The sequence below is a fragment of the Urocitellus parryii genome, chromosome 3, assembly GCF_045843805.1.
Source record: "Urocitellus parryii isolate mUroPar1 chromosome 3, mUroPar1.hap1, whole genome shotgun sequence".
Taxonomy (NCBI): domain Eukaryota; kingdom Metazoa; phylum Chordata; class Mammalia; order Rodentia; family Sciuridae; genus Urocitellus; species Urocitellus parryii.
In genome coordinates, this window is record NC_135533.1 from 18553204 (window position 1) to 18574056 (window position 20853).

At 46.0% G+C, this 20853-nt stretch overlaps 1 protein-coding gene across 2 annotated transcripts; it reads right to left on the minus strand.

Annotated features, from left to right (window-relative positions):
* Positions 1–603: 603 nt before the first annotated feature.
* Positions 604–20420, minus strand: LOC113175592 (stimulated by retinoic acid gene 8 protein homolog). 2 transcript variants are annotated; one of them, XM_077796716.1, is made up of 8 exons: positions 20229–20420; positions 15699–15774; positions 15174–15258; positions 12107–12133; positions 10643–10928; positions 6172–6245; positions 3708–3819; positions 604–678 (listed from the first exon to the last, which is right to left on the minus strand). In XM_077796716.1, the coding sequence occupies exons 1-8, from the start codon at positions 20418–20420 to the stop codon at positions 604–606; spliced, it is 927 nt and encodes a 308-aa protein (XP_077652842.1). The 2 variants fall into 2 exon arrangements, with proteins under 2 accessions (XP_077652842.1, XP_077652841.1); XM_077796715.1 differs by having other exon boundaries at positions 11930–12148.
* Positions 20421–20853: the final 433 nt, after the last annotated feature.

The following is a 20853-nucleotide window of genomic DNA, read 5'->3' on the forward strand; positions in this document are numbered from 1 at the left end:
TTATCCTAAGTGTATAAGCCCATCGATGTTTATATATCCTCTGCCCAGGACCTTCACTAGAAAGTGTTCAGAACTCTGGAATTTCACTACAGCACCCATTCAGGTATACATACTTGAAAAAGCAGATGTATCTGGGTCTACCTGATATTGTACAGTACACAGTTGAGACTGAAGTGTGTACTGTTACTGGGTTCCCAGAACATGCAGGATGAGTAGGTGGGCTCCAGAATTCCAGAACCCATCAGAGCAATGCCCTGAATCCAGCGCCTGGTGCTATGCCACCCCTAGGGGCAGATCTTGCCTGTTTTCTTCTTGAAAGGCCCAAGGACTAGGCCTCTCCTCTACCTGGCACCTGAGTAGGGACAGAGTGGGATTGTCCTGGAGAAGACCAGCCCCTTATACCAAACACCCTGAAAGACCAACACCAGGCCTTGCTTATCTTGTACTTTATACTAATCAGAAACTAAAACCATCAGAACGCTTCTGGGACAGTGCCCTCCAAAGAGCCCTGGAAGTCCAAGGCAGGTATCACCAGATCTGCTAACATTCAAACTCAGAAACTCCCACTCTCCATCAGTCCTCTCCCCTTCCAATCCTTCTGCATTACAAATCTTCATCATCAAAGGTCTCTAGGCACCTCAACATTATCATCTCATCGTCAGTGGGAAGGTCTGGTTCCTGCAAAACACAGGTGGAAAAGGTTGAAATTTTGATCTAAGAGTTCCAGGCAGATAGGAAGGTCTCATCATCTTGGGTGTGCCCAACTCTCCCAGTCTCCATAGCTGTCACCTTCAGACCCCAGACAGGGAAGAAGGTGGGTGGTCTTATTTCCATTTCACTCAACTCACACACCTCCAGAAAGGAAGCAGAACTGGCTACTCTCCTATCCTTGGGATTTCCAGGATCCCACAGAGATGGAAAAGCCTTAAATCTTTATCCACAGGCCCATCAATAGAAGACAGCGCACTACACCATGGTGTGCCCGTCATGGAATGCCATAAGCTGTGGTTTAGTTTATTTTTACTCAAATTTTTTTATTCATCATAATTTTTATTACTATTTTGCAGAACTGGGAATGGGAGCCAGGACCTCACAGTGCTGGGCAAGCACTCTATCCCCAGGCTACTTCCACCAGCCTGCAGCTGGTTTTTTTTTAAAGAACGAGATCGCTATCTGTGGGGTACTCTATTAGAAGAAGAGAGAAGTTCAAAACAATGTGTATAGTAGGCTACTACTTGTGTTTGAAAGAATATATGAATTCCTGCAGACCATCTTTGGATGGCTATATAAGACACTGTCATGGAAGGGAAGAGTTTGCAATAGTAAGCAAGAAGTCATGGCAGGAGAAAGCCAATGTTTTACAGAATACTTTTTGGACCATGGACATGGGTTACCTATGAGGTGATCAGTTTTTAAGAAGCAGTGCTATATGTGTTTATCAAGTTTCTCATTCCCTTTACAATGACCCGGCCAACCTCTGGGGACTGCCCATTACTTCTTCCACTAAAAATATGTTCCCAGGTGTTTTCTCTTCCTGTGTCTCTCCACCCAGCTGAGAAATGACCCTTGTCATTTATTGTCCCTACAGATCAGGGTTGCTCTCCAGGGGTCCTGGGCAGTATCCCCTTCAGGTATCTAGTGAAAGTAGGATGGTCCCAAGGTGGACACCTAGATGGGGGGATGACCTCTGCTAGTTTCCCATTCACATGCTCTCCTGGTGGGGGAAGGGAAAAGAGAATCCAGAGGACCAGAGAGGCTGGTATGGCTCAGTATTGCCTAGCACATGCCAGGCCCAGGCTCTAGCTCCAGTATTGGAAATGAGAGAGAAAGAGAGAGAATCAGAGAAGTTGGATCAGGTAATCTCTAGGGGAATAACATGTGCCCCTTGTACAGAATGAAGACAACTGCCAAGCTTGAGACAAGATTTAGTCAGAGAGCACAGGGGGTCCCAAGGGGCCAAGTGTCCTGGGAGGGAACAAAACAACCAAATGTCACACACAGCACCCAAATATTGTTCAAAATGTCCTATTTCCTTAAGGAAATAATGGAGTCTGAGGCACTTTTAAGCTGCATATTTTTAAGCTGACAGCAGCAGGTTGTGAGAGATATTTGCTGTTACTGGTTGCAGAAGTACTCCCCAAAGTCATGGCTCCCTGGAAATTCATTTGAAACAGGGTCTGGGCAGATGTAATTAGTTAAGGATCTCAAGATGAAGCCATCCTAAATTTCCTGGGGGCTCTAGATCCAAGTGACTGGTGTCCATAAAAGATGAGAGGGGCAGAGAGACAGAGAAGAAGGACCTGTGAAAAGAGAGGCAGTGCCTGGGGGCATGGAGCCATACAGGGCAAGAATGCTGAGGGGTACCAGAAGCCACTGGGAGCCAGGCAGTGGCCAAGAAGGACCCTTTCCTGAAGCCTTTGGAGGCAGTATGGCTCTGCCAACACTTTGATCTCAAGCTTCTGGCCTCCAGAACATTGAAATAAGCCTGTTGTTTCAAGCCACAGGTTTAGGGTCACTTGTTAAAGCAGCCCTAGGAACCCAGTTCAGGTGCTAAAGAAGCCTGATCCAGCCACCTCCCATAAAGCTATTAGAGGTAGCAGTGAGTTGGAGGTGAAACTGAAGGAGAATGAAATTTCCCTCTTTTCATTAGAGTCTACCAAAGTCCAAGGCCTTCTGCCTAGAACCCCTTGGACAGCTTGCTCAAAACCCAAATCCCAGCACCCCATTCTCATAACACTGAATGAGAACCTTGAGAATAAACTCCCAAGGTGAGTCTAGGGAACACTGAAGTTCAAGAGCCTGTGCTTTATGGGGACACTCTGACCTTTGCTCCTGGCTTTTCTGCCACGTGTGGAGAAAGGAGGTCAGGAAAGCAAAGACTGTCCCCTTTATTTGTTCCCAAAGCCTTGATGAAGTGGACTAATTTAACTGTGTCAGACAGAAAGCTGGGACAGTTGCTATGAGACAGTTACCCCGCCGTTGGTGGGAAGTGGAGACAACTACAGGAATGGGCTCTGGACTCCAAGTGGGGATTGAAAGTGGTGTCCGCATGGGGAAATGAATGAAGGGGAAAGGGGCCAATTACACCCTAGCCTATGGAAAAAGTGGCCTAATTATTTTTAGGCAAACGTGAGCCATTGTTAAGCTTGCCCTTTTAAATAAACAGTTGTATTTTTGCCAAATTAGCAGAGAAAAATCGATAGCTATGAATCTCAAAGGGCCTGTCTCCTGGTAGGTCAGACAGCCCTTCCCCCTCTGAGAGCTTCAGGAATGGACACCCTAACCAAGACCCCCATGACTTATGTCACCATAAGCTTCAGAGGAAGTTTTTTAGGAGCAGAAATTATCCTTTAAAAGCTGAAGGATTTCAGAGGATGAAACGGTTCAGCCTTTTGGAAAGATGTTGCGTAACATGTATGAAGGCCTGCCAAGAGCTGCCCTGGGATCTGGTCCCTGCTTCCAGGGGTTGGTCACCAGTGCTGCTTTGCCCAGAGGACACCCTGCTGCTCTTTTCTCAGTTTCCCTGATGTCTTCCTTTTCATAGGAGGCTTTAGGCTGAAGTTGACCATCCATGGAATAGGACAGAGAGATTGAAAGAATGTATGCCCATTGCCTTCTTGGGGTAATCAGGGTGAGGGTGGGCCAGGCCCCCTCAAGAGCTCTTTTTGCCATCCTAACAAGAGTGGGCAGGTAACTAGCTGTCCTACCTGTTTTAACTGAGTGTTAATGCAGCAAAGGCCTTTAAAAAAGTCAATGATCTGCATATAGAGCTGAAACTTCCCCTCTGGGTTTTCTGGGTTGCAGATGGCAAACAATGAACTGTCAACAGAAAGAAAGAAGAAACAGCAAATGTTTAGAATCTTGATCTTTCACCTCTGCTTGACTACCCTTCCCCCTGCCAAGCATTTGGATTGTGGTGTAAATGCAACACTTTCATACACCCAGTCGAATTCTTGGACAGCCCACAGTTTTTCTTGAAAGATTTGTATTAATTTTGTCAAGTTTCATGTCTGAAATCCTCGGAAAAACAAGACTGTGATAGGACTGGATCTTGCGCCCTAATTTAATGTTTTGAGCTGTGGCCTTTAGAATGAGGGAGCAAGGTTTCTTTTACCTCTGAGTCAACCTGCTGGAGCAAAGCCCAGGGTTTGGGTCCCACCTGTGGCTGCTAAGGCACATTTTGAGTTCAGTCCCAGGAAATACCCCCTCTCAGTGTGTCTAGCCTGGAGCTCAGGCCCTGCAGAAAGGAGGCTGGTCTTCCAGCTCTCCTTTCTTCCAAGGGGAGCAGCCTGGTGCAACTGGAGCCTTGAGGTACGTGGCTGTGCGTCCTGTAAGCCAGACAATATTTTCCCTTCACTCTTCCTCCTGGGATGAGGTCCCACAGCCAGGCTAGGAACCCCACTGGCAGTAATCCCTACCTTTTCTAGAGAAAGCAGGGAAAGCCTTTTTAATGGGTTGGTTTTTGTTCCATTAGAATGTCAGATACTGCTTGGCAAGTGTGCTTTGGTGGCTTCTTGACCAAGTTGTCTTTGCAGCCTGAGCCCAGTGCGGAAATAGGAATGTCAGCTTTCAGCCAGCTGTAGCAGAATGATACTCGGCACACAGCTGAGGAGAGCTCATGTCACCACATGAAGTGGCTTTGGAGAGGGAAGAGTCTCCTCTGTTAGTCCCTGTCTCCTCAGATCTGAAAAGGCCTGCAGGGGCAGGTGGAGTGGTGGAACCATCCCTCAGATCTGGACTGGGGTTCTACTTGAAGCTGACCTGGACCCTTTCACAGCTCTCGTGCCTGACCAAAGGCCTGAGCGGGAGGCCAGGTTTCCACTGAGAGGACAATGAAGACACTCATTCGGATCCCCAGGTGTGGATGACACCCTCATTCCCAAGGCAGAAAAACTCAAGGTCCAGGTTTCTTTTGAGCCTTGACACTAGCTCTGTCCCTGCAGGCCATAGGCCCAGCCTTGCATGCAGCAGCCAGGGAATTTCAGTGCCAGACTGACTTCCTCTGAGAAAATGCCCTTGCTACAGACTGAGTCCAAGTCCTCCCTGTTTTAAATCTTCCCAGACCCCGTTTTATGTCCTCTTGCTCCTTGGGTGAGCCATACCCTTCTCTGCTTCTTCCATAGCTGTTCTCATCATCACTGTGAAAGGCAGCACAGAGAAGCCCCTAAGGTCAGGGCACAGTCCTGCCTCCATGTTGGCCCAGGTCCTCTGTGCCCCAGAACCCCTGCCCACTCTCCTGCCATGGGCTGCCTGACCCTGGGTGCTATGGACTGAAGGTCTGTGTCTCACGCCCAATTCATATGCTGAAACCTAACCCCCAAGGCAATGGTATTAGGAAGTGGGACCCTTGGCAGGTGATTAGGACCTTTATAGGAGAGGCCTGGGAGACATCCTGGGCATTGAGCCCAGGGGAGCTTTACCACTGATCACACTGAGCTACATACCCCATCCCAGCCCTTTTTATTTTTTATTTCACTAATTTGCTTAAGGCCTCCTTGATTTGCTGAGGCTGGCCTTAAACTTGCAATCCTCAGTGCCTCAGCCTCCAAAGTCACTGAGATTACCAGCATGCACCACCTTGCCCAGCAAGATATGGTGACATTGAGAAGATGCCTCCTACGAGAAATGGCCTTCACTAGACTGAATCTGCTAGCATCTTGACTTTGGACTTCCAGCTCCCTAGAACTGTGAGCAATAAATGCTGTTGTTTATAAACCAGCTAGTTTTTGGTATTTTGTGTAACAATGATCTTGTAGCAAGGCTAGATCAGCCTGAAGCAGGACTAAGACATACTGGGAAACCCACCAAAGGAAACAGGTGCATTTACACAACCTGGGGCTGATAACCTGGTGTGTTCTAGCCCTGGGCCAGGACAGAAGATTCTCTCCTCTGAGGATGCCCCAGACAATGTCATACCCAAAGCGACAGTACAATCCTAGGATCAGTCCACTTCAATCACAAGGAAAAAGTGGGTCCCTGAGAACTTGCACCCATCTGGGAGCTGCAGGGGAAAGGCAGGAAATACCCAGCAGAGGTGCATGTGCACAGACATACACACATGCGTGCACACTCATTCATGTAACACACACACACCCACATGCTCCACAATCTCATAGTCACACAGTTGCACACCGACTCACACTTGCTCATGCAGTCTCACCATCTTCTCACCTAGGGCTGGAGGTACTGGGAGCCTCACTTTTGTCCAGGAAGCTTGCCACATCAAAGGCGTCTTCAAAAAGGATCTGAAAGAAAGCACAGAACTCCTTAAGTCAGAAATAACTTCGCAGCTTGACACTGGCGAGGCTGTTGGGCGGAGAGTAGAAAGGCTTTCTTTGTACACTCATCCCCAAATGCACAACTGTCAAAGCTGGGGTCCAAACTCAGGGTCTCTGCTTCATAATCTTCCCCAGAGCTGAACATTAAGCTCTTGACTGCCGAGGACAAACTGCCAGCCCTGGAGATGGCTGAGAGAGAGGAAGTACTGAGACTGTCTTATCTTTCTAAAGAAGAGAGTGGCTCAGGCATGGGATGTGACAGCAGAGCCGATCCTGTTTGCAGGCTGGAAAGTCTCATCTGAACCTCCCAAGGTGGAGATTCTGTTTAAGCCACAATGCATAATCCAGCACTTTCACATCAGGGCAGCTGAAGGCAGGGTTCGCCTACAGGAGGGACAGCTCCAGCCTTGGCATGCACTAGCTGTGACCTCCGGCAAGTTACTTCATCTCCCCATCAGTCCTCAATAAAACAGGGGTCACAGCTGCTATGGTTTGAATGCTGCGGTTCCCTCCAAAACTCTCGTAGAAATTTAAACTGCCTAAGTAATGCCATTGGGAGGGGAGGCCTTGAAGAGGAGGTGAGAAAGTGAAGACACTGCCCTTGTAAGTGGATTTAATGCCTTTACAAAAGGGCTTTCTGGAATGGGCTCTCTCTCTCTCTCTCTCTCTCTCTCTCTCTCTCTGTCTGTCTCTCCCCACCTCCCTTCTCCAGAATGTGCGGTGCAGCAGGGAGGTCCTTGCTAGATGTCGGCACACTGATACTAGATTGCTGGCCTCCAGAACTATAAGCCAACAAATTTCTGGTCATTATATATTACCTAGTCTCAGGGATTATGCTACAGTAGCGCAAAATAGACTGAGCTAACAATGTGGCCTACTCAGGGTTGATGCAAGAATTCAGGTCATACACCGGATACATAATAATGGCTCAATATGTTGGCTGCATTGAATGTTATCTGCTTTATAAACAAAACAGTGTTGTTGAAATTCTAGAAAATAGAAACATATAAGGAAAATAAGAATCACTAAGAATCCATCAGAGATACTTGTTGTTGCTATATCAATCCACTTCTCTTCAGTTATTTCCCCAGGCATATTATATAATGATAATGACAAGGACTGCTAGTAGCAATATAAGAATAATGACGATATGCTTCCAAATTTAGAATTTGGTTATTTAGAAGGTTTTTCGTCCTTTGATCTGTAAATATTCTGTAAAAACATGATTTACACTTAAGATTGATGAATGTAGCAAATAGAAATGCAAGACGCCTAGTTAAATTTGAATTTCAGATAAAGAAGAATTTTTTTGTCATAAGAATGCCCCCCCCCCAAATTGCACAGGATATTTTTTGAAAAAAAATATTTAAAAAGTTTAGCTGGACATGTTTTATTTTTTTTGGCACCTTATTTACTCTGGTGATCACCCTGAGGGGAGGAGGGGGTGTCCTCTGGCCCTCTGTGGGCAGGTACCTGCAGGTCCTGCCAGGGTCCCTCCTCACTCCTGCCCGGGACACTGCTGTTGCCCAGCTCTTCATGTCTTCACTCAGTTCACTTCCCTGTAACTGAATCCCTTGGAATTCTGGCTATATGGGTGGCCCCTTCCAGTTGTCTGAATATTTTCTGGTGTCCTACTTATATTTCTTTTGTTACTTCAAAGAAGCTCTGAAGAGGCCACAGAAAGGCCTGTGCTCTCTCCTCCCCACAGGCCTGAGACAGGGACCCAAGCCCTAAATTCCCCTCCATAACCAATCAGCCCACAGAGTTGCAGGCCACACGTTGTCTCCATGTATGCAAAGCCCCCTCATGATCCAACCTGGAAAGGACTCAGATCAGGCTCCTTTTGGAGTTCCCACCACACTTAGGGACCACATGTCTCAGACATGAAGCAGAATGTTCTGGGGCCTCCTGGATGCAGAGAACCCTGAGAACAGGGGCTGGCAGCAACCCAATTGTTAAACCTTTCCAGAAGGACCAGGAGCTGCAGTAAAGCTGAACTAGTAGAGCACAGAGCTGACCTAGAAGCCACAGAAGGAGCAGCTGTGGTTGGCCCTGTCTTGAGCATGAGTGTGCTCTGTTCCACTCACCTTCTCACCTGCCTGGCTTGACCAAACCCTGGGCAGGAAGCTCCTATTCTTGGGCATGGCTGGGGGAATCTGCTGCCTGTTTCCCTCAGCACCAGTAAAGCACCAGCCTTCTCTGAGAAAGGCCAGGCAAATCATTCCCATGATTTGGGACATTAGAGTCTGGTTTCTCTTTGGAGCTGTTCTTCCTTGAGGAAATGTTCATGTTGGCAAATGCACAGGTGCTTGTATACACCACACACACACACACACACACACACACACACTCACACACACACGTCCATTTACTCAGGATTTTGGTATATATTTTCTCTCTCTCTCCCTCTCTCTCTCTCTCTCTCTCTCTCTCTCTCTCTCTCTCTCTCTCTGTGTGTGTGTGTGTGTGTGTGTGTGTGTGTGTGTAAGACTCAAGGGCTAGGTACCTTAGGGTTACAAAGACATCTACCCTGGCTCCCCTCTCCTGTGTGCCTCAAGTATGAAATCTTGGGCTGCTGGTTGCCTTGGTTTTCCTTAAACCATTATAGAGGACTCGAATCCTCTCATGGTGGACCCAACATTAGGGGAAAAACAGATGGGAATCTGGTGTATTTGAGATTGGGGGTGGTCTAAGGCAGTAGCCACGGACACTTGCACATGTGCTGTGGGAGGTCTTGCCAATAATGCCTGGTGCATCAATCACCTGGAGTGCTTGTTTAAAATGTGGATCCCAGAACCCTACCCTCAGGAATTCTGATTCAGTGGATCTGGGGTGGGAGCCAGGAACCTGCCTGCTTACTGTGCTCCAAGGGTGATTCAGGGAGAAGCATCAGGGAAGATAATAAAAGGCTGACTATCCACACATAGGCCAAGGATAGAGAGATTTGAGCAAATGAGAGGGATACAATCCCTGATGTAGGAGCTGGGTGTTTGGACAAATCACACCTCTAACTAGGACTGCCAAATGGAGGGTAGGACTAGGTGACAGCTCTGTTGTTCTCTAGACTTGGACATGACTGTGGAAGTTTCCAGAAGGATTGGGGTATTCCAGGGCTGTAACTGTAGGGTCAGAAGCACATGGAAGTTCTCTGGTTCTAAGACTCCACAGAGGGAGAGACGGGAGACTAGTATGGCGGTTTCCTCAAAGGTACCACCCACCGAGACACATTTGGATAGTCAAGGCAAGGGGGAAGGGGGTCATAGCCATGGATGTTAAATGTCCTACTAAGCACTGGACAGGTGCAGGGAGCAAAGAACTGCCTATCCCTGGGCTAACAGAGTGAGGGCAGCCTGGGCCCATGTGGGAGCAGCAGTCTTTTGAAGAGCTCCTAACTCTGGAGGAGCTGCTGTTGGCCTGCTTTTATCTCAGCACAGGATGACGGCTAACACCACCTGGTGCCCGCTCTGTGGACTGTGGCACCCTAACTACTGGAAAGCCGAGAAAGGCATTTAGAGTGGAAGCTGTGGCTGCCCCTTTTCACCCAGTGGTTGCAATGTTCTCTGGGAACTGGTCACCTCTCTGGGTCTGTGCCTGATGGGTGCTTGTGTCATCCTTTATCATCGGCTCAGTAAGCTGGACAATTTGGGCCAATGAGAGGGGAGGAGAGGTATGGTAGAAGCTTCTGGAAAAGTTCCTCCTTAACTAAGAGCTTTCACAGGGATTCTTTCTCTACCTGGTGTACAGGAGGAAGAATGACCTCTAGGGGTGAGAGAAGTGGGGAGGGGAGGGAAGGAGGAGAAACCCGAGAGAAAAAAGGAACCTGAGTCAAGGGGACACCACTGAGCAGCTCAACTAACAGTGACCTCCCTGACGTGAGTTGTGCATTTCTTCATGTTTTTGTTGTTGTTGTTGTTTGGTTGGTTTTTTTGCACTGGGGATTAAACTCAGGGGCACTTTACCACTGAGCCCTTTTTATTTTATTTTATTTTTGAGACAGGAGCTCCCTAAGTTGCTCAGCGCCTCACTAAATTTCTGAGGCTGGCTTTGAACTTGGGATCCTCCTGCCTCAGCCTCCAAGCCCCTGGGATTACAGGCCACCTGCGGGCTTTTCATAGAATCAAGTCCCTGGCAGCGGAAAGATTCCCACAGGATTTAACCTTCCCCTCTGCAATCCTATGGAAAGGCCAGGACACTAACAAGAAATACTGTTTGGAGATCGTGGAGATTATGCTGAGAAAATCAGAAGCCTGTGGTGCCACCTGCAATAGAAAAGGCACCTCAAGCTTGCAAAATGACCAAGCAAACCCTGGGTGGAGGGTGACAGTGGTTCCTCTGCGTCCTCCGCTATCCCACAGGTTGCTCACCTCCTCCGGGGTGGAGACGAGCGAGCAGCTGGCCCCCTGGCTGTCTACTCCGCTGTCCTTCACACTGCCCTCGGCACCCACGGGCTCCTGGCAGGCCACCGGGAGGTCCGGGAGGCCGCCGTGCTTCTGCGCCCAGGTCTGCAGGAGGATGGCCTTCCTCTCCTCGGAGAGCGTCTGCCACAGGTGGGAGATGGCCGCGGAGACGATGGGGAGCGTCACCTCCTGCGAGGAGACGATGCCGTTCCCTGTCAGGAGGTCCATCGTCTGCTTGTAAAAGTTGAGATACCTGGAAGAGGAGAGGCGCTGCCTCTCAGGAGTCTGTCCCTGCAGAGGCCAAGGCACCATGCCCCGGCCACGCTGGGGGTGCACGGCGCTTGGCCTCAAGCCTCTGCCCCCACCCTGCAGGGCAGAAGCCGCTGTCGGGGAGCAGAAGGCACCTTGGGGACCAAGGACAGAGATTTGTGCTGGGGGGGGAGGGGACCCTCCCCAGGTCCTCCCAGGGCCCCGCCCCTAAAGCTCAGCTCAATGTTAGGTGAGAGGTGTGGCTGCTCAGCTCCCATCCCCCACCCCCCGAAATTCTAATTAGGAGGCCATCAATGTGCAGGCTTGATAGACTGCTGCTTTAATCTGGGGTCTGTAAGTCAGGCTCAGCTGTGGACTGGGTCTCCTCCTCTTGTGCCTCTGGAGGCCAATAAGGCTACTGAGGGGTCTTGGGTCTGTGGAGGAGGCTGTGTCAAAGGAAGTCTGAACCAGCCAGCCTCCACCTTTATCTCTGTTAAGACCAGATATGAGGTTGAAAGGGGACATGTAGGGTGTGTGCAAAGTGTGGGGTACAGGGGGGGGAACTCATCCCTCATAACCACCATCCACAAGCCCCCTCTTGTGCCCCAAATAAACACCCAGTCTAAATAAGAAACATTGTATTTGCTCTTCATTTATAGCTTCCAGACTATGTGTCTAGCCCTCAGACCAAGCCCAACCCCAGCCCCTCCTACATGGTTATTGTCCTCTTGACACATTTTTGTATATTTTCACATCATTTACAATGTGAATTTTACTTCATTTTTAATAATTGTTTCTCCTGATTATTTACCATCAGAAATAATAACATTCACTATTGAAAAATTAGGAAAACACAAAAAAAGTACTGAGAAGAAAGCCCCTCCCATAATTCAGGCTGGTCTGAGCATGCATTGAGGCTACAGCATACTCCACTTGGAGTTTCTGTCCCCTTCCCCACAGGAGCTCTGTGTGTGTCCAAACATCACCCCACCCAGCTGTTCACACCGTTCAAATTCCAGGAGGTCTGGAGACATAGCGTCAGAGGAATGTAGGAGATCAATTTTTTTCTCCTCTTCCTCTTCTTCCTCTTCTTCCTCTTCCTCCTCCTCTTCTTGGTCTTCCTCTTCCTCTTCCTCATTTTCTTCTTCCTCAGCATCCTTTCTGACTGATTCAACTGGGCACCAGGTGGAGGAGCCATTCTGAGGAAAACTATTTGAGACCAGACTGGGGAAAAAAACAGACACAAGTTAGTAATGCTGTAGACATGTCGACAAATATTCCCAGTGGACATGAAACTCAAAATCTTAGCAATATTTAGTATATAAATAGCAATATTTTGTATATAAAAACTCTCTTTTTATATGTGTGTCTACACACACACACAAACACACACACACATATATTCAAAACCATATTAGTGATACTAGCTAGTCTAATAAGGCAGGAAAAAAGTAAAAGTCTACATATTGGAAAGTAAGAAATAAAAATATCTTTATTTTCAGACACAATGTGACAATGTGGAAAAATCCCAAGAATCCACAAACATATGACTGGAATTCAGAAGGGAACTTAGCAAGGTTGCAGAAGGCCAGATCAATAATCAAAAATCAATACTATTTCTAGTAGAATAAAAGTAACCAGAGCCTGGAAAGGGTGTGGGGAAGTGGGAGATAGAGAAAGGATGGTTAACAGGTATAGGGCTCCAGGAGTGGAGGAAGATTTTCTAATGTTCTATAGAGATAACTATGGCTGACAAGAATTAATTGTTTCAGAATAGCTAATAAAGAAGATTTGGAATATTCCCAGCTCAAAGAAATGATAAATGTCTAAAGTGATAGAAATTTCAATTACCTTGGTCTGATAATTAAACATTATATACATGTATTGAAATATCCCACTAACACATAAATATGTACAACTTCTATGTGCCAATTAATATATATGTTTAAAAATATTTATATATATATACACATATATTTCTGTATACTAGGAATGAACAATTGAATATTAACATTTTAAAAATTATTATTTATAATAGTACCAAAATCATGAAATATTTAAGTTTAAATCAAAAGTTCAAAGTGTGAGAAAAGGATAAAATGGACTCATCAACATTATAGAATTATGCTCTTCAAAAATACATTTTTAATAGCATGAAACAACATGACACAATTTGGAAAATCAGAACTTAAAACCAGCTTCTCTTCATACCGATAGAAATACTCCCCAAACAAGTCCTGTTAAAAAGCAAACTTGCCAGAGAAAAACAAACAACAACAATAACAAACACAACTTTTTAATCTCAGAATAGAGAAAGACTTCTAAGTATTCCCTACAATCCAGGTGTCATAACAGATTGATAGATCAGACTTCATTTTTTTTTTTTTGCATGGCAAACACAAAAAGCAAAAAACAATAGGAAAAATAATAGAACAAATGACCAAAAGAAAAAATTTGGCAAGTCTCACCATAGAGAGCTAATTCCTCTGTATGTATAAAGAACTTCTATAATTAAATAAGAAAAAGATCGGCGGTGCAGCAGGAAAACAAATAAAACGATAGGTACAAACAATTCCAAGGAATGAAAATAAAAATTATCTTGAACAGACGCACTCAAGTTAATTCATAATCAATTAGCTAATTAATTACTAAAATATAATAATTACAAAATAAAATTATTTTCTATGCTGGCACCACAGTTTTAATTATTATAGCAAAAAAATTCCTCCCTAATTATCATAATTTAGCTATTCTTTTATGAGTAGGTGATAAAAAGGACTTTTAAGATTTTTAGTATATGATAAAGTTCATATTTTAGTAAAGAAAAGACAACTTATAATAAATGGGGTTGGGATCACTGTTAGTCATTTGGGAAAAGCCAATGTAGAATTCTGCCTGACTGAAACAATCTTGGACTGGGCCCCACCGCACCATCAGCCCAGTGTGATTTTTAAAACAAGGCTCCTAACTGCCACCTTCATGCACACATACATACACACACCACACCTGCCTCTCCTCTGGGAACAAAATGGTGATCAAGTTGTCTATGAAATAAGATTAAGTGTAGGCGGTTATTTTCCTCTTGACACATTTTTGTATATTTTCACATCATTTACAATGTGAATTTTATTTCATTTTAAATAATTGTTTCCCCTGATTATTTGACATCAGAAATAATACACATTCACTGTTTAAAAATTTGGAAAACACCAAAAAGTACTGAGAAGACAGTAAAAGTCATGCGTGATCACACCATCAAACACTAGAAGCCACATGGCTTCATCCAGGAGGATTTTTGACTCCGAATAGCAAGTAGTTCGCAGCCCCCTTCTGGCAGGGGGCAAAGATGTTTTGAGCTCTGTTTTGTCAGAGGCCAACTTGGATGTACACCATGCCATTAGAGCTGGACATGCCCAGAGCCACCAGAGATGACAGGGGCCCAGCCATTGCCCCTAATGTCCAGGCTGTGGTCAAAGTAGCTTTGCAAGCTGTAGGTGAACGCAAGGGTTAGGTCATCCTTTGAGTGCTGAGAATATATCCACACAGCATGCATGAAAAGCCCAGAAATTGCAGGAGTTAAGTACAAAACCTGACATAAAAAAAGTACCAGAAAGACATTTCTCAAATCAGTCTTTAACAATTTAAATGTGACATTATTAATAACATTCCTCATTCAGCATCTGTGACACCTATGTGTACGATGGTTATTTACCTCTTTCAAGTTTAATGTACCTTTTCCTAGGTTCCTATGAGACTTGTAAAGTAGGCCAAGATTTGCATTTTCCTTATTTTCATATTACTTTCCAATAAAGCTATTCACTCAGGACTTTAAGAAATATATATAAGATACGAGATGTAGTAATACACTATATAAGATGAACACAATGATGTCATCATTCTAAAAATAATGTGCAAAATTTGAAAAATAGATGGATGGATATTCCTCAAAATCAACATTTTCTTTGAAAGGCGAGATGATTCATATTTTCAGGCCTTTCTGTATTTTCTACATTTTCTGTAATAATCACTTTCTATAGTAATCATTTTCTGTAATAATCATTTTTATAATTGTAAAAATAAATTGATGCATGCACTTAAGATGAAGGAGAACCTAGGACAGACAGCTGTGAGTGAGCAGCAGCCCTGACCATCTTGCACGTAGAGGGAGGGTGGACTACTGGGAGGCAGCCTCCAAGGCCAAAGGGGCAAGACAGCAGGTTCTCATTCTCCTGTGGTTGCTGGATCTTACCTGTCATTTCCAGAGAACATTCTGGCATATTCTTCCTTGACTTCCTCTAAGCTGCTTGCATTCCCATCCTCCAGATTGAAGGATTCTATTAGGAAGTTGAGGCAAGAGTCACAAAGGAGAAAGTCAGACCTGCATTAAGTCTCTCCTGCCTTTCTGCTCCATGATGGAGCTCTGAACCCTCCCAGGCTCAGTACTAGGGAGTCCAGAGGCCATTTTCCACCTCCCTTTCTGGGTGCAAGAGGGCAGTCAGTACAAGTACTGACCACTTCTCTGGCCTCTCAAGGTGAGGTCAGGTGCTCTCAGCAGCACCCCATTAGGGGATTCATCAAACCCCCAGAGTCTGGTGACCCCTGCCTGTCCGGCCGCACTGCAAGCTCCCTAGGGACTTGGACATCAACTTCATAACCAAGCACAGTGCCTGGCACACAGTGACCCTCAATAAATATCTATTGACTCAGTGTGACCCAATCTCTCTGTTTTCAATAGAAAAACAGAGTCAGCCTTCTCCAGGGAGGGATTTGTTACCTTTCAGTTTCAGCAAGTTGTCCAGGGTTTGTTCCAGTTCCTGAATGTGATTCTTCGCCTTATTCAGAACCTGCCACTGAGGACAGAGACAGTGCTGGAAATATAGCCTTTCACTGCAGAGACTGGTTTTGTGGACCCAGGAACACCCTCCCTAGCCTAAGGCCACATTCATTGTCTCAGATGCAAAGTTACATCTTTGGCCTTGATGGTGAAAAGATTGGAAAATTTATTCTAGTGCACAGAAGGCACAAATCTCCTTTGTATCCTAGAAATGAGTTCTCACTGAAATACCAAAGTATTTGGAAATGAGCTGCATTCAGCAAACTGAGGAAAGCAAGTGACTATCCAGGCTACCAGAAGGTGGGATAAGGTGCAAGAGGAGGCACCACCAAATGAATGTTAACCCCAGCCTTGACCAAATGAGCAGGCAAGACTTCTGCTTAGTTTTGACCATGTGCAACTGGCTGGTTAATATTACATTACTAATCTCACAATATGTGTTCACTAAATGCATACACTCCAGATGATCTAAAAACTTGCTCTATGAACTTGAACTTTGCATTTTCCCTTCCCCTTCCTTCTCTCCCTCCATGCTTTCTTTCTTTTGTCCCTCTCGCTATCCAACCTCTCCTCCCTCCTCATCTCCTTCCTTCCTTCCTTCCTTCCTTCCTTCCTTCCTTCCTTCCTTCCTTCCTTCCTTCCTTCCTTCGTCAAAATGGAAACTGCAAGACCATTCAAAAGCAAGAAACCCTAAGTGTCGTTTGTGAGGCTGAGCACCCACATCTGCCATGGGTCATGGCCTCCCTCAGGTATGCATAAGCCCAAAGCTGTGTGCTGGGCCCCAGGAATACAGGGTCAACAAGACGGTCCTGTCATCAAGGTGCTGATATTCTAACAGGGAAGGCAAGCATGGCAACAGCTCTCCTTAACACAAGATGAAATTAAGAGCTAACCAGGGGTAGAAGCAAAAGGCTGTGGAAATACATAGGAAGGAGAGAATATTCTAACTGCAGGGGGAAAGCTTCCATGGAACAAGGCAGCAGAGTGAGCCAGACAGAGCTCTGGAGAGAACACAGTCTCAAAGGCACAAATAACTGTGTGAGTAAAGACAGAGGCAGGCCAGGCCAGCCTTGCTCAGGGCACTGCCACAGTGAGATGTGGCCAGAGTTGGGGTGGGCAGAGGGAGAGGAAGCTACAGAAGCTAGGGGGTGGCAGCCTGGGTTTTGTCATTCTAGATTCTTGGGGATTCTGATGGTGCATAAAAAGAGACTTAAGGGGAGCTGGAAGCACGATGCTTTGCTGACCCAAAACCAGGTGACAGGAAAGACACCTATGTGAGAGTACAGTTAATTGCAAGACCTCTGAACACTTCTTGAGCAAGGCCCACCCCTTCTTCCTATCCACTGTTGTCCTAGTCTGACATGGCTATGGTGTCAAAGCAGCAAGGATTCAGAACGAGGGGCCAGAATCTTGGGTTTGTTCTTAGAGTGAGAAGGTGATTCCTGAGCTTCTATGGTTTAAATGTTTATGTTCCCCCGAACACATATGTTGGAAACCTGCCCCCCATGTGAGGGTAATAGGAGATGGGGTCTTCAGGAAGGTGCTTTCTTTCTTTCTTTTCCCTATTTTTATTGGTGTGTTTAAGTATACATAATGTATTATACATTATAATACATAATCATATTATGTAATATAATGTATAATACATTATACATAATGGTACGATTCACTGTTAATGTATTTGTTCATGCACATTTGGTCAATATCAATCACTCCCCGGTATTTCGCCTTCCCTACAGTCCTTCCCTGGGGAGGTGCTTTACAGTAGAGGCCCTATTTGGATCAGTGCCCTAATAAAAGAGGCCTGAGGAAGTTTACTTGCTGTTTTTGCCATGAACAAGGTGCCACCTGTGAGCCAGAGAGCTGGCCCTCTTCAGACACTGAATCTGTTGATGTCTGGATTGTGGAAATTCCAATCTCCAGAACTGTGAGCAGTAAATTTCTGTTAATAAATTATTCGGTCTAAGGTATTTTTCTATAGCAGCCTGAATGGACTCTAACACTATTCCTCTGGTCCAGGATGAGTTGCCCACACTGGCTCAGCAGGACAACTCAGGCCTGCTTGCACCCTTACTGCATCAAACCAATCCAGGGAAACCAGGTGCCATTCATAGAAATTCTGTTTCTCAAATGTTTTGGGAGTGCTAATTTTTGTAGGACCTTTGTTTTGGGTGGATTTATGTCCTCCCACCCCAAGAAAGATGTTGAAGTCCTAACTCCTGAAACTTATGCATGTGACCTTATTTGGAAACAGAGACTTTATAGAGTAACCAAGTTAAAATGAAGTCCTTAGATTGGGCCCCAATTCAGTATGACCCATGTCCTTACAAACAGGAAAAATGTGGACAAAGAGATAGACACACAGAGAGGGAAGATGGTGTGAAGTTACTGGGGGAATGTGGCCATGTGGTCAGAATGATGCACCTGCAAGCCAAGCACTGCTGTCAAGTGCCAGAGGCTAGCAGAGGTAAAAAGGTTCTCCCCTAGAGCCTTCAGAGGGAGCATGGCCCTGTGAAACCTTGACCTTGGACTTCCAGCATTGAGAGTCATAAGTCAATAAATTTCTGTTGTTTTAAGCTGCCCAGTTTATGATATTTTGTTATGGCAGCCCTAAAGGACTCATGAGACCTTGTTACACCATTAGTCTCATAAAACAACAACTCCCTTATTCATGCACAATCCTGGGCCTTCCCTCAAGTAGGATAGAGAAAGAAGAATTCAGAGAACAGCTGAGTTCCAGATATTTTCCTGGCTGCATCATTTAAAGCCAGTAATTTAATCTTCTGAAGCCTCAGTTTCCTGACCCGTACAATGAGAATGATAGGAATAGAGCTGTGGGGGATAAATAAGATAATATATTGGGAAATAATGATTCTAACATTTTAAGACTCTAAGAACCATGCTATGTTGGAGTATCCCATTAAACTCTATTCTAGGCCTATGGGGCAGCCATTACTATCCTCCCTATTTAATGGACATGTTGACTGAAGGCCAGAAGTCACTTGCCTCCCATCACTGAGGCCAGTTAATAGCCATGCTCTCACATGCCAAGTCATGTGGCACAAATTTTAGTGGTAAGAATATGGTTTTCCTCTGGATTTACTTGACTTCTTACTGTGAGGCTCTGAAGGTCTATTTTTTTCTTTGGTTCTGCTGCCTACCTATGTGCACATACCCATGGACCTATGTCAGGAACTTAGGTTTTCTTGCACCTCTGGAAGCACACAGCAAACATCTCTTCATCCAATGGACATGAAGCACAGCTATGCTGGTCAGGTTCTTGACAGAAAGGCCCAGATGTGCCATCCTCCTACTGGATCCTGAGCCCAACTTAGCAGAGAGGGGAAGAACAGTCCTCCCTCTATCCCTCACCAGGCCCCTATACCATTCTACAAGAGCAGGTGGGGTCTGTGTTGGGATTCAGCTAATTATTATATGATAGAGTCGTACTGAAAATCTGCACCAAGGTGCTCAGGGCACCTTTTTAAATTTCCACCAAGCCCTGGCCCGTGCCTGCTCAGGAGCTCTTCGTATGTCTGTACCCAGTGAGAAGCCTCTGCCAGCGCCATGAACAGAAAACATGAAGCTTGTGAATGCTGCTTTGCTGAAGGCTTCAGCCCAAGAATGGAACCCCACCCCCCAGGGTTGGGAACAGACACAGGACAACAGGATAAGTCAGAGAGGTAGAGGGTGGGGAGAGGGCCAGGCCTGGAGTAGGAACGAGGACTCTTTCTGACCCTACTGTCAACCAGCTAGTAAGTCCTTGCTCAACTCCTTTACTTAAAGGATTTCTCCTTTACTAAAAGGGGGTGGGGATCTGCACCTCTAGAGGGACTCCTCCACTCTGACCATCTATAATGCTTCCACCATTATGACTACTCCATTCTTTCCACCACCCCAATATACTTGGACCTCCATGCTCTGCTAGATAATTGATTTATTGATTGCTAGATAGCAATTAAAAAGCTGTTTGAGGACAAAAGCAGAATTAAGAACAGGAAAAGATAAATACTTACCCGGAGAGCCCTGTTGCCTGGGGGAAAGACCTGGATGATGCATATAAACTGGGGGTGTGAGCGCATGTGTGGCGTGTGACCATGTGTACGTGTGTGCTAATGGTATGATGCATGCATGCGTGTATGTCTATGGTATGTGCACATGTGTGTGGTGTTGTGTGTGCACGCAGGTGTGTGTGTTTGGGTAGATGTACAGGGTGCCTGAGCATGTGCTAAAGGCCACTGCCTGTTGAGTGGACAGGCACAGAAGCGGCTGGCAAACTAGGCCCCTCCTCAGGCCCATAATTGCTTTACTTATGCCAGGCTGGTCTGCTGCAGGTAGAAAAGGCCCATCTCTCACAGCAGGTATAGCCCCAGAGGCATCCACCGAAGATCACCAACCACACGGAGGCCAAGCCCTCAGCCTTGTGCACTAAGGGCGGCAGGGCCAGGCCCCACACTGAGGTCCCCGTACCTTCGAGGCTGTGAGCTCAGACTGGGAGTAAACAGTCTTCCTTAGGTTGGTGAAGAGCCCTGCCAGGGTGGCCCTATGGCGGGCCTGGGACAGGCGTCTGCGGGCTACCCGCGGTTCAAGCTCCTGCAGCTGTGCCAGTGGCCTGGGTGTCGCTGTGCCACTGGGGTGGCTGCCTTCTCCAGAGGTCGCCATTATAAGCTGTAACATAATATTATGCTTCTTTTTACCCACAATAATAATGATACAACATCAAGGACAAAGGGAAGGCAGATTGGCAGAAAGAGGTATCTCTCAAGTAAAAGTTGCCAAGAGTTATTTATATCATAATATAATAGATAACAGACACAAAATAAATTAAGGTGACACAAAATGTGTTACTGATGCTCAGCTCCCCAAAATCACAAGCCACCTATGTTGGATTTCCAGGTGAGAGGCAATGGAGCTTACCCAATGAAGGTTCTAGCACACTGCAGGTACTCACTAGCCATTTGTTCATCTACATTGTCAAGGACCACAGTCAGACCTTGAGATACTGTGTCTCACAGTCTGTTCAACGCTGAATGGGTACATGTCCTATCCTGTGAGATCCTTGCAAACTTAAGAATGGCCCCTTTGATCTGGGTAG